We start from the raw sequence: 13,776 nt of genomic DNA, 5'->3' as shown, positions 1-13,776 counted from the left end.
GAGGAAAAATTTCCCAAGCAGTTTGTTTTTCAAGTCAGCAGGAGGGGGGAAGAAAGGAAAGTGAAGAACCATTTTTCCTTGATTTCTCTAATGTATAAGGGGTCACACATGTAGCGCACTGGAAGAAACAAACACAAGTAAATTTTGGAATAAAATACACAAATTCTTAAATGACTTCATCACATAAGCACAAATAAATCAAATTCTCTTTTCTTCTACTTCATATTTTAAATACTAAATTAAATCTTTCACTCTTCACACACACAGGAACATAAGCTTTGGAAAGCTGTTTTCTATGATCTTCTAAGTCACATCTACTTCAGTTTGCTTAGGAAAAGATATATTTTTCTTAATATTAGAGTTGTCAGTTGTGGAACATAAATTTAGATGTAAAATAAATTATTTTTTGATAGGCAAATAATCAACAGAATTGCAAGTTAAATACGATTCAACTTTTTACTCAATTTTTGGTCATATGGAGAGCAGTAAGAACAGTATGTTTTTTTAGATAATAGAATGCAATTTATACGTTGTTCTTTTTTTCCTTGCTGAACTCATCAACAAATAACAAACCATACTGTGACTATGTCTACATATCACATAAACGTCTAGATGAAAAGTGACAAATTCAGGCCATCATCCAGCTATTCAAAAACATTTATCTTGATGACATTAAACATCTGGATGTTTCCAAATACCAAGATGTTTGATGTCCTGCAGATAAAATATCTTGATGAGTGGTTAAAATTTTCACTTATCTGTTGCAGAAATATGCACATTTGCAAGCATATATCTCTTTCTATTTCAGACACAAAATGTAATTTTAGCATGGATATAGTAGGAAGTTATAGGAATCGTCAGGTTTAGTTTTTGTTTTTTTTTTTGGTTACTGTTTTTCTTAATGAATCTCTGACCTAGAGAAACGTCTTTCTTTTATTTTCCTTTTAGTTAATAAAATAGTTAATTGTCATTTTGACAGCGTGTAGTAAAAGGTAAAAGATTTGCAAAATGAAGGCATGGAGGTACCTAAGCTTTATATACAATGGCCCACAAAAACACTGTGTGGGGGGAAAACAACACAAAATAGTCTTAGTTGATTGACTTATTATTCATTTGGAATGCTATACAAAACATTTCCTTTTCTCATTATCTTTTTTTTAAGCATTTTGTTCTTTCTTAGCATGTCCATTTATGCCATTTAAATGAAATGACAGGAGTTCAAACTTCCTAATTTGATAATTTTGATGTTTCTAGTGATGATTTGGCATGAAGATAGTAGTCAACATGAATTCTATTTTTGACTATTCATTAGATCCTAATTTGCTTGAATCATTGAAGATTGGCTCTTACAACTTATCTGTCACATTTTCTTACTCTAGGTCTAACTGAAGAAAAAGCTATTCTTATAGAGGAAACAAGGCAAAAATTATTACAAAGTAGAACATGTATTTTGATTATAAGCTTAAAAGAAAGATTAATGTTCTTTTCAATTCCCACTACTTTAAAAATAATTCTCTATAAACATTAAATACCACTTCTACGTCTTATAAATCAAGATTTCTTGCATTCCATACTAGAAGAAGGAAATGAATGTTCAAGTGAAAAACAATTCCCTGAAAGCTGGAAACCATTATGGCAGTAAAATAACAGACAATTGCATAACACATTGCAGCTCCCGAGCACTCTACCTTTAGGATCACTCAGAACTGAGCCAAAGGCACTGATGACCACATCGGCTTTCAGACGGACTATCTGATCTTCATCTTCATTCCATTTTCCAGTTTCATCTTGCTCTGTCCGAACAAACTGCACAGCAACAATTCTCCCGCCTTTTACTATAACCTTCCGTGGGGACAGGAAAGGCAAAAATTCACATTTTTCTTCCTTCGCAAGCTCCATCTAAAATGAAACAGAATAGAGAAAAATTTGAAAATGTTTCTTCTTTATTTAATATTTGATTTTTAATTCAATTATACATGCTAAAGCTTATAATGTTTAAATAAACGTAAAGTTTTTTCTTTCACCAAAGCTGAGATTCAGTTATCAGTTATTCACATTTTATAAATCACTGACTCAGGAGAGTCTTAGACTGAAGTTGTCATGTGGAATTTTATAGATCATGGCATCACAAGATACTTCTCAAGTTTTCGGTTGTACATGCCCTACGGTTGGTGATGTGTGAGGTTTCTCACTATAGTAGCCTGGTCTCCTTACGCTTTCATTTCTGTAGGTTAAGTTCTCTTTTTAATCCTGCATTATATGAAAATAAATTCTTATTATTATGACCAGACTGTATATATCTAAGCTGGAAAAAAGTCAATAAAGTGGGTGAGCCAGTCTCTGGAAGTAAGTGATTAGAATGGTAGGTAGGAAAATAGATTAGAGGAATTCTGTAGAACCAAGAAATAAATAAGATTTATTTTTACTTTTCGTGTAAAAATAGACAGGAAAATTTCAGGAAACAAGCATGCTCCTCTTGACAAATTCCCAGTTATTCCACATATCTCACATAATTTATTGTGCCATAAAATTAGACACCCTAGTTTTTGTTTGTTTTCGTGCCCATAAAGGGATTTCTATTAAGACAGAATGTTGATATTTATTTATTCCACTTACTGTTTTGGATGAAATCCAGGCATTTGTTAATGTGATCCTAACCAGTATGTTTTTTGTTTTTTTTTTTTGTTTTGTTTTGTTTTTTTTTTAAACATCTTTATTGAAGTATAATTGCTTTACAATGGTGTGCTAGCTTCTGCTTTACAACAAAGTGAATCAGTTACACATATACATATGTTGCCATATCTCTTCCCTCTTGCATCTCCCTCCCTCCCACCCTCCCTATCCCACCCCTCTAGGTGGTCACAAAGCACCGAGCTGATCTCCCTGTGCTATGCGGCTGCTTCCCACTAGTTATCTATTTTACATTTGGTAGTGTATATATGTCCATGACACTCTCTCACCCTGTCACATCTCACCCCTCCGCCTCCCCATATCCTCAAGTCCATTCTCTAGTAGGTCTGTGTCTTTATTCCCATCTTGCCACTAGGTTCTTCATGACCTCTTTTTTTTTTTTTCCCTTAGATTCCATATATATGTGTTAGCATACTGTATTTGTTTTTCTCTTTCTGACTTACTTCACTCTGTATGACAGACTCTAACTCCATCCACCTCATTACAAACACCTCCATTTCATTTCTTTTTATGGCTGAGTAATATTCCATTGTATATATGTGCCACATCTTCTTTATCCATTCATCCGATGATGGACACCTAGGTTGCTTCCATGTCCTGGCTATTGTAAACAGAGCTGCAATGAATATTTTGGTACATGACTCTTTCTGAATTATGGTTTTCTCAGGGTATATGCCCAGTAGTGGGATTGCTGGGTCATATGGTAGTTCTATTTTTAGTTTTTTAGGGAACCTCCATACTGTTCTCCATAGTGGCTGTATCAATTTACATTCCCACCAACAGTGAAAGAGTGTTCCCTTTTCTCCACACCCTCTCCAGCATTTATTGTTTCTAGATTTTTTGATGATGGCCATTCTGACCGGTGTGAGATGATACCTCATGGTAGTTTTGATTTGCATTTCTCTAATGATTAAAGATGTTGAGCATTCTTTCATGTGTCTGTTGGCAATCTGTATCTCTTCTTTGGAGAAATGTCTATTTAGGTCTTCTGCCCATTTTTGGATTGGGTTGTTTGTTTTTTTGTTATTGAGCTGCATGAGCTGCTTGTAAATCTTGGAGATTAATCCTTTGTCAGTTGCTTCATTTGCAAATATTTTCTCCCATTCTGAGGGTTGTCTTTTGGTCTTGTTTATGGTTTCCTTTGCTGTGCAAAAGCTTTTAAGTTTCATTAGGTCCCATTTGTTTATTTGTGTTTTTATTTCCATTTCTCTAGGACCTGGGTCAAAAAGGATCTTGCTGTGACTTATGTCATACAGTGTTCTGCCTATGTTTTCCTCTAAGAGTTTGATAGTGTCTGGCCTTACACTTAGGTCTTTAATCCATTTTGAGTTTATTTTTGTGTATGGTGTTAGGGAGTGTTCTAATTTCATACTTTTACATGTACCTGTCCAATTTTCCCAGCACCACTTATTGAAGAGGCTGTCTTTTCTCCACTGTATATGCTTGCCTCCTTTATCAAAGATAAGGTGACCATATGTGCGTGGGCTTATCTCTGGGCTTTCTATCCTGTTCCATTGATCTATATTTCTGTTTTTGTGCCAGTACCAAACTGTCTTGATTACTGTAGCTTTGTAATATAGTCTGAAGTCAGGGAGCCTGATTCCTCCAGCTCCATTTTTCGTTCTCAAGATTGCTTTGGCTATTCGGGGTCTTTTGTGTTTCCATACAAATTGTGAAATTTTTTGTTCTAGTTCTGTGAAAAATGCCAGTGGTAGTTTGATAGGGATTGCATTGAATCTGTAGATTGCTTTGGGTAGCAGAGTCATTTTCACAATGTTTATTCTTCCAATCCTAGAACATGGTATATCTCTCCATCTATTTGTATCATCTTTAATTTCTTTCATCAGTGTCCTATAATTTTCTGCATACAGGTCTTTTGTCTCCTTAGGTAGGTTTATTCCTAGGTATTTTATTCTTTTTGTTGCAATGGTAAACGGGAGTGTTTTCTTAATTTCACTTTCAGATTTTTCATCATTAGTATACAGGAATGCAAGAGATTTCTGTGCATTAATTTTGTATCCTGCTACTTTACCAAATTCATTGATTAGCTCTAGTAGTTTTCTGGTAGCATCTTTTGGATTCTCTATGTATAGTATCATGTCATCTGCAAACAGTGACAGCTTTACTTCTTCTTTTCCGATTTGGATTCCTTTTATTTCTTTTTCGTCTCTGATTGCTGTGGCTAACACTTCCAAAACTATGTTGAATAATAGTGGTGAGAGTGGGCAACCTTGTCTTGTTCCTGATCTTAGTGGAAATGGTTTCAGTTTTTCACCATTGAGGACAATGTTGGCTGTGGGTTTGTCATATACGGCCTTTATTATGTTGAGGAAAGTTCCCTCTATGCCTACTTTCTGCAGGACTTTTATCATAAATGGGTGTTGAATTTTGTCGAAAGCTTTCTCTGCATCTATTGAGATGATCATATGGTTTTTCTCCTTCAATTTGTTAATATGATGTATCACGTTGATTGATTTGCGTATATTGAAGAATCCTTGCATTCCTGGGATGAACCCCACTTGATCATGGTGTATGATCCTTTTAATGTGCTGTTGGATTCTGTTTGCTAGTATTTTGTTGAGGATTTTTGCATCTATGTTCATCAGTGATATTGGCCTGTAGTTTTCTTTCTTTGTGACATCTTTGCCTGGTTTTGGTATCAGGGTGATGGTGGCCTCGTAGAATGAGTTGGGGAGTGTTCCTCCCTCTGCAATATTTTGGAGGAGTTTGAGAAGGATAGGTGTTAGCTCTTCTCTAAATGTTTGATAGAATTCGCCTGTGAAGCCATCTGGTCCTGGGCTTTTGTGTGTTGGAAGATTTTTAATCACAGTTTCAATTTCAGTGCTTGTGATTGGTCTGTTCATATTTTCTATTTCTTCCTGGTTCAGTCTCGGCAGGTTGTGCATTTCTAAGAATCTGTCCATTTCTTCCAGGTTGTCCATTTTATTAGCATAGAGTTGCTTGTAGTAATCTCTTATGATCGTTTGTATTTCTGCAGTGTCAGTGGTTACTTCTCCTTTTTCATTTCTAATTCTATTAATTTGAGTCTTCTCCTTTTTTCTCTTGATGAGTCTGGCTAATGGTTTATCAATTTTGTTTATCTTCTCAAAGAACCAGCTTTTAGTTTCATTGATTTTTGCTATTGTTTCCTTCATTTCTTTTTCATTTATTTCTGATCTGATCTTTATGATTTCTTTCCTTCTGCTAGCTTTGGGGTTTTTTTGTTCTTCTTTCTCTAATTGCTTTAGGTGCAAGGTTAGGTTGTTTATTCGAGATGTTTCCTGTTTCTTGATGTAGGCTTGTATTGCTATAAACTTCCCTCTTAGAACTGCTTTTGCTGCATCCCATAGGTTTTGGATCGTCGTGTCTCCATTGTCATTTGTTTCTAGGTATTTTTTGATTTCCCCTTTGATTTCTTCAGTGATCACTTCGTTATTAAGTAGTGTATTGTGTAGCCTCCATGTGTTTGTATTTTTTACAGATCTTTTCCTGTAATTGATATCTAGTCTCATAGCGTTGTGGTCGGAAAAGATACTTGATACGATTTCAATTTTTTTAAATTTACCAAGGCTTGATTTGTGACCCAAGATATGATCTATCCTGGAGAATGTTCCATGAGCACTTGAGAAAAATGTGTATTCTGTTGTTTTTGGGTGGAATGTCCTATAAATATCAATTAAGTCCATCTTGTTTAATGTATCATTTAAAGCTTGTGTTTCCTTATTTATTTTCATTTTGGATGATCTGTCCATTGGTGAAAGTGGGGTGTTAAAGTCCCCTACTATGATTGTGTTACTGTCGATTTCCCCTTTTATGGCTGTTAGTATTTGCCTTATGTATTGAGGTGCTCCTATGTTGGGTGCATAAATATTTACAATTGTTATACCTTCCTCTTGGATCGATCCCTTGATCATTATATAGTGTCCGTCTTTGTCTCTTGTAATTGTCTTTATTTTAAAGTCTATTTTGTCTGATATGAGAATTGCTACTCCAGCTTTCTTTTGATTTCCATTTGCATGGAATATCTTTTTCCATCCCCTCACTTTCAGTCTGTATGTGTCTCTAGGTCTGAAGTGGGTCTCTTGTAGACAGCATATATATGGGTCTTGTTTTTGTATCCATTCAGCCAGTCTGTGTCTTTTGGTGGGAGCATTTAATCCATTTACATTTAAGGTAATTATCGATATGTATGTTCCTATTCCCATTTTCTTAAATGTTTTGCGTTTGTTATTGTAGGTGTTTTCCTTCTCTTGTGTTTCTTGCCTAGAGAAGTTCCTTTAGCATTTGTTGTAAAGCTGGTTTGGTGGTGCTGAACTCTCTCAGCTTTTGCTTGTCTGTGAAGGTTTTAATTTCTCCATCAAATCTGAATGAGATCCTTGCTGGGTAGAGTAATCTTGGTTGTAGGTTTTTCTCCTTCATCACTTTAAGTATATCCTGCCACTCCCTTCTGGCTTGCAGCGTTTCTGCTGAAAGATCAGCTGTTAACCTTATGGGGATGCCCTTGTGTGTTATCTGTTGTTTTTCCCTTGCTGCTTTTAATATGTTTTCTTTATATTTAATTTTTGATAGTTTGATTAATATGTGTCTTGGTGTGTTTCTCCTTGGATTTATCCTGTATGGGACTCTCTGTGCTTCCAGGACTTGATTAACTATTTCCTTCCCCATATTAGGGAAGTTTTCAACTATAATCTCTTCAAATATTTTCTCAGTCCCTTTCTTTTTCTCTTCTTCTTCTGGGACCCCTATGATTCGAATGTTGGTGCGTTTAATGTTGTCCCAGAGGTCTCTGAGACTGTCCTCAGTTCTTTTCATTCTTTTTTCTTTATCCTGCTCTGCAGTAGTTATTTCCACCATTTTATCTTCCAGGTCACTTATCCGTTCTTCTGCCTCAGTTATTCTGCTATTGATCCCATCTAGAGTATTTTTAATTTCATTTATTGTGCTTGTCATCGTTGCTTGGTTCCTCTTTAGTTCTTCTACGTCCTTGTTAAATGTTTCTTGCATTTTGTCTATTCTATTTCCAAGACTTTGGATCATCCTTACTATCATTATTCTGAATTCTTTTTCAGGTAGACTACCTATTTCCTCTTCATTTGTTAGGTCTGGTGTGTTTTGACCCTGCTCCTTCATCTGCTGTGTGTTTTTCTGTCTTCTCATTTTGCTTATCTTACTGTGTTTGGGGTCTCCTTTTCACAGGCTGCAGGTTCGTAGTTCCCGTTGTTTTTGGTATCTGTCCCCAGTGGCTAAGGTTGGTTCAGTGGGTTGTGTAGGTTTCCTGGTGGAGGGAACTAGTGCCTGTGTTCTGGTGGATGAGGCTGGATGTTGTCTTTCTGGTGGGTTCGTCCACGTCTGGTGGTGTGTTTTGGGGTGTCTGTGGCCTTATTATGATTTTAGGCAGCCTCTCTGTTAATGGATGGGGCTGTGTTCCTGTCTTGCTAGTTGTTTGGCATAGGGTGTCCAGCACTGTAGCTTGCTGGTCGTTGAGTGAAGCTGGGTCTTGATGTTGAGATGGAGATCTGTGAGAGATTTTCGCCGTTTAGTATTACGTGGAGCTGGGAGGTCTCTTGTGGACCAGTGTCCTGAAGTTGGCTCTCCCACCTCAGAGGCACAGCCCTGATGCCTGGCTGGAGCACCAAGAGCCTTTCATCCACACGGCTCAGAATAAAAGGGAGAAAAAATGGAAAGAAAGAAAAAAAGAGGATAAAATAAAATAAAATAAAGCAATTATAATAAAAAATAAGAAAAAAAATTATTAAGAGTAAATTTATTAAGAAAAAAAATTTTTTTTAATTTTTAAAAATAGATTTATTAATTTTTTATACTAAAAATAAGAAAAAAAATATTTAGAAAAAATTTATTAAGAAAAAAAATTTTTTAAAATAAAAAATGTGAAAAAACTTATTAAAAATTTTTTTAAAAATAGAAAATAAGGAAAAAATTATTAAGAAAACATTTATTAGGGAAAAAAAAATTTTTAAGCCAAAAAAAAAAAAAAAAAAAAAAACGGACGGACCTAACCCTAGGACTAACGGTGAGAGCAAAGCTATACAGACAAAATCTCACCCAGAAGCATACACATCTACACTCACAAAAAAAAGGAAAAGGGGAAAAGTTAATATATCCTGCTCCCAAAGTCCACCTCCTAAATTTGGGATGATTCGTTGTCTATTCAGGTATTCAACAGATGCAGGCACATCAAGTTGTTTGTGGAGCTTTAATCCGCTGCTTCTGAGGCTGCTGGGAGAGATTTCCCTTTCTCTTCTTTGTTCGTACAGCTCCCGGGGTTCAGCTTTGGATTTGGACCCGCCTCTGCATGTAGGTCCCCTGAGGGCATCTGTTCCCCGCCCAGACAGAACGGGGTTAAAGGAGCAGCTGATTCGGGGGCTCTGGCTCAGTCAGGCCGGGGGGAGGGAGCGGTACGGAGGAGGCGGGGCGAGCCTGCGGCGGCAGAAGCTGGCGTGACGTTGCAGCAGCCTGAGGCGCGCCGTGCGCTCTCCCGGGGAAGTTGTCCCCGGATTACGGGAGCCTGGCCGTGACGGGCTGCACAGGCTCCCGGGAGGGGCGGTGTGGAGAATGACCTGTGCTCGCCCACAGGCTGTTTGGTGGCGGCAGCAGCAGCCTTAGCGTCTCATGCCCGTCTCTGGGGTCCGCGCTGATAGCCGCGGCTCGCGCCCGTCTCTGGAGTTCGTTTAAGTGGCGCTCTGAATCCCCTCTCCTTGCACGCCGCGAAACAAAGAGGCAAGAAAAAGTCTCCTGCCTCTTCGGCAGCTGCAGACTTTTTCTCGTGCACCCTCCCGGCTAGTTGTGGTGCGCTAGCCCCTTCAGGCTGTGTTCACGCAGCCAACCCCAGTCCTCTCCCTGCGATCCGACCGAAGCCCGCGCCTCAGCTCCCAGCCCCCGCCCGCCCCGGCGGGTGAGCAGACAAGCCCCTCGGGCTGGTGAGTGCTGCTCGGCGCCGAGCCTCTGTGCGGGAATCTCTCCGTTTTTCCCTCTGCGTCCCTGTTGCTGTGGGATCCGCGCTGATAGCCGCGGCTCGCGCCCGTCTCTGGAGCTCGTTTAGGCGGCGCTCTGAATCCCCTCTCCTTGCGCGCCGCGAAACAAAGAGGCAAGAAAAATTCTCTTGCCTCTTTGGCAGCCGCAATCTTTTTCCCGGACTCCCTCCCGGCTAGCACCGAAGCCCGAGCCCCAGCTCCCAGGCCCCGCCCGCCCCGGCGGCTGAGCAGACAAGCCTCTCGGGCTGGTGAGTGCTGGTCAGCACCGCTCCTCTGTGCGGGAATCTCCGCTTTGCCCTCCGCACCAATGTGTCTGCGCTCTCCTCCGTGGCTCCGAAGCTTCCCCCCTCTGCTACCCGCAGTCTCTGCCCACGAAGGGGCTTCCTAGTGTGTGGAAACCTTTCCTCCTTCACAGCTCCCTCCCACTGGTGCAGGTCCCGTCCCTATTCTTTTGTCTCTGTTATTTCTTTTTTCTTTTGCCCTACCCAAGTACGTGGGGATTTTCTTGCCTTTTGGGAGGTCTGACGTCTTCTGCCAGCGTTCAGTGGGTGTTCTGTAGGAGCAGTTCCACGTGTAGATGTATTTCTCATGTATCTTGCCGCGGCGCGCCCTCGCTGTCCCTAACCAGTATGTTGAGTAGTCTTTTTCAAAAGATGTAAAAACATCCCACTAAAGAGGTTGAGAGGGTGTCGAGTCTTATTCTTTCCCTACCCCATGGAAGACAGGTAGATTCTCAGTTGACAAGTGAGGCTGAGAAAGCTGTGTGTGTAAGGCTTCAAACCAGGAATTATCTGGGCTACATCAAGATGAAAAAACTGAGCCATAGAGTAACTTGCTCTATGTTGTTCTGAAGCCATGGACCCATCTCTCAGCACCCTATCCATAACTAGCGGTTCCAAATTTTACAGTGCATCAGAATCACCTTAGAGGGCTTGTTAAAACACTGCATAGGCCCACCCCCAAGGTTCCTAGTTCTATAGGACTGGATGAGTCCTGAGGATGTGCATTTCTAACAAATTCCTAGGTGATGCTTTGTTGCTGGTCCAGAAGTACCATTTTGTGAACTACTGTCATTTTAGATTATAGCTGTCACTGAACTTAATTGATCTATACCATGTATTCTCCATGAGACTAATATTGCCCATAAGGGAGCAAAATTGATTCTTGGGGAAGAAAAATTCTTAGATAACATAAAGCATAGAGCCACAGCTTATAAACAGATATACAGAATATCTAGGATATTAAAATAACAGTGTGGGGGTAATTAGAAAAAAAAATCTAAAATGACTCCTTCAAGGGATGATAATTTATTTTATTTTAATTTGAGAAATGCAATATATTACCAAATATTGGCATGCAGCTATTTCAGTCTACATCTTATTTAGGATATTTTTGAATACTGGTTTTAATGGCTTAAAAATTGGACTACCTAAGCTATTATCACACAATATTTTACTTTGCATTATAAAATTAAGAGGTTAGCAATAGCAAAAGTACTACATAAGTGGGTAGTGTGGGTGGTAAGTATACAGAACAGTGGATCTCAAACTGCTCATGGTTTAGAAGGAAAAGAGAAGTAAGTGGAACTGAATCAGTTTTGAAACCCACTTCCACTGCTTATTTGGGATAGTTGCTGAATCTCTTTGACCTTCAAGTTCCTTATATATAAAAGGGGGATAACAATACCTAACTAATTGGTATGTGGTGTTGTTTAAGGCAATTCAGAAATGTAAAACACCTAAAGCAGAACTTAACATGTAGAAGGTGAAAATAAATGCAATTTATTTGTAGTTGTCATTTTCTGAATTCACTTTTTCCCCAAATCATTCTTCAATCTATTTAGTACCACTTAGCAATAGGATTATGACTCCAATAGAAAGGTAGCCCAACAACAAAGGTAAAAAAAGGAAAGGCCCAAGAAACTTGGACTACTCTTTAATTTTCTACAAAATAAAAATGTGTGATGTCTGGAAAGCAAAATATTCATTAAATACTTCAAATTACAAAATAAATAAAACCATGATATGTTTTCTGTATCACTTTTGTCCCATTTGCATAATGCAGTGCCTTATAGCTCAATATAAACCAGTTATTGTGTTTCAAAAATGTCAAGTGATGCTAAATTTTAATGATAATGCCAAACTTGACTGGATAACAATGCCAAATGTTTATGGTTTGAATAAATCAATACATGATGTGTATTTATAATAGTACTCCTTTCTGTGAAGGGCAGAAATAAAACCCTGAACTTGGCTGTACACATATTGGGAGCATGTCTCAGACTGATTTAGGGTCTGTTTTGTCCCATTCTACTCTTCTTAACTATGAATACTTAGACAGTATATATTATTATATGTAGATAATCTCACATACTTTTTGCCAAATTTGGCATTTAATTTAGAAACAAAAATTGAACACTGCAAACAAATCAAAACTTTTAAGAATTTAAAATAAGGTTACCAATGATTTATGCTTGAACATGCTTTAGTAGTACTCTTACCATGGCTTTCGACTAAAACCTATAGTCTAAAACCTACGTAGAGTTATGAACATGAAGAAACAATATGTTAATGTATGCTTAGCTCATATCATAATTTTCCATATATGCCAGGGTTGATACCAAATATTTAGTATTCATGCCAGCTATCTGACAGTGCACGGAAGTCAGCAGGTATATACACTGGCCCCCAAAGAGACTATTCTAAAATTCTGCTTTTGAAACTTGCAATGTTATTTACTTTCTCAAACATTTAAGATTAGACTATTGGGCAGCAGACATAAATCACACTCCTTCCTGCTATTTTGCTATTAGGTACCTAGATTTTTCATTTTACATAAAAGAGGGGAAAAAGCTTTTAAAGGAAAGATAGAAAGACATGACGAACATATGTAATTATTTGGAAAGTATTGATATTATATTGAAAAAAGAACTGAGATAATAAGATATATCTTAGTCAACAGGGGAATATTAGGAAAATGAGAATTGAAAGTAAGTGAAGCCATATGTTAAGTGAAATATCCTTTGCATTATTTGTGGACAACAGAGGAATTTACTTTCACTGTTTAAGAAATCTGTCTGACAAGACAAAAATAATAATAATAAATACTTATATAGCAGCTACCCTTTAAGTGCTTTATACATAACTCATTTTAATTTTCACACAGGAGATATGACACCTATATATTAGTTATTTTTTAAGTATTTCTTCAAACCAAGTTTTTCTCCCTGTTGTGGCTCAAAAAGCCAATAACACCCTGGATATCATCATGATTTACAGATTTATCAACCGACCTCAGGCACTCTGCTGCTTGCTGGCCTCACAACCAACACTTTGTGGGAAGAAGTATTATTTCCTTCCTACAGAAGAGAAACTGAGGATCAGAGAAACCAAAGGTATATTAAGAGATGGCAAAGCTTAGCTAAAATCCTGATATGGCTGGAACAAAATCCTGTGGTATTCAGTTTTATTCAAAGGCAGAAATTGTGGTATATTTGAAATAATGAGACTTTGTATGGTTCCAGTTGTTGACTCTCAAAACAAGGCGAATTAGAACAGGAAAGGACTAGCCAAAGGCAAATTCAAGGTAAGGAGTTGGCTGGATAAAGGCTGCCTTCAGTGGGAAGAGGAAATCCAAGCTTCCTAGTCTAAGTAAGTTTAGAGGTACTATATAATCATGAAATACAGGAACCAAGTGATGGACTTAGGAACCCAATATTGTAAATTAGTTCATGGAGACTCCTTGAATCCAGAGGAAGGATACGTTTAGAACAAAGAAGTACTACTTCATAAAGCAAATAGTACAGACATAAAACATATTATCTCAAGATATAAAGGTGGAAGATTAAAATAGAATTTAAATACATTTATTTGTTAGACAGTAAACTTCAAAAAAACTCTTTAAGTACAGAAAGAATATCTTATTAACTTTCTATCCCCAGTGTCCAGGAGTGACATTCAAATATTTAACAAATGATAAGCACACACAAATGAACATTCAGACAGATGCCTGGCAAATCAGGATATACTCCAGCTGATACGCCACATGGAAGGTTATCAAGTGAATTTCAGCCGTATCAGTATCTATCAAAATG

The 13,776-nt window shown here is 37.9% G+C and overlaps 1 protein-coding gene across 1 annotated transcript in view; it reads right to left on the bottom strand.

Annotated features, from left to right (window-relative positions):
- The window catches only part of DPYD (dihydropyrimidine dehydrogenase), an 813,917-nt gene that overhangs the window by 437,459 nt on the left and 362,682 nt on the right, over nt 1–13,776 (bottom strand). Inside the window, exon 11 of the mRNA XM_061183827.1 lies at nt 1,689–1,899. Within this exon, the coding sequence (XP_061039810.1) occupies nt 1,689–1,899 (211 nt within the window). The remainder of the gene's footprint in view (nt 1–1,688; nt 1,900–13,776) is intronic.

This window comes from Eubalaena glacialis, chromosome 3, assembly GCF_028564815.1.
Source record: "Eubalaena glacialis isolate mEubGla1 chromosome 3, mEubGla1.1.hap2.+ XY, whole genome shotgun sequence".
In the NCBI taxonomy this organism is placed as follows: Eukaryota; Metazoa; Chordata; class Mammalia; order Artiodactyla; family Balaenidae; genus Eubalaena; species Eubalaena glacialis.
This window is presented reverse-complemented; position numbering and strand designations above follow the sequence as displayed.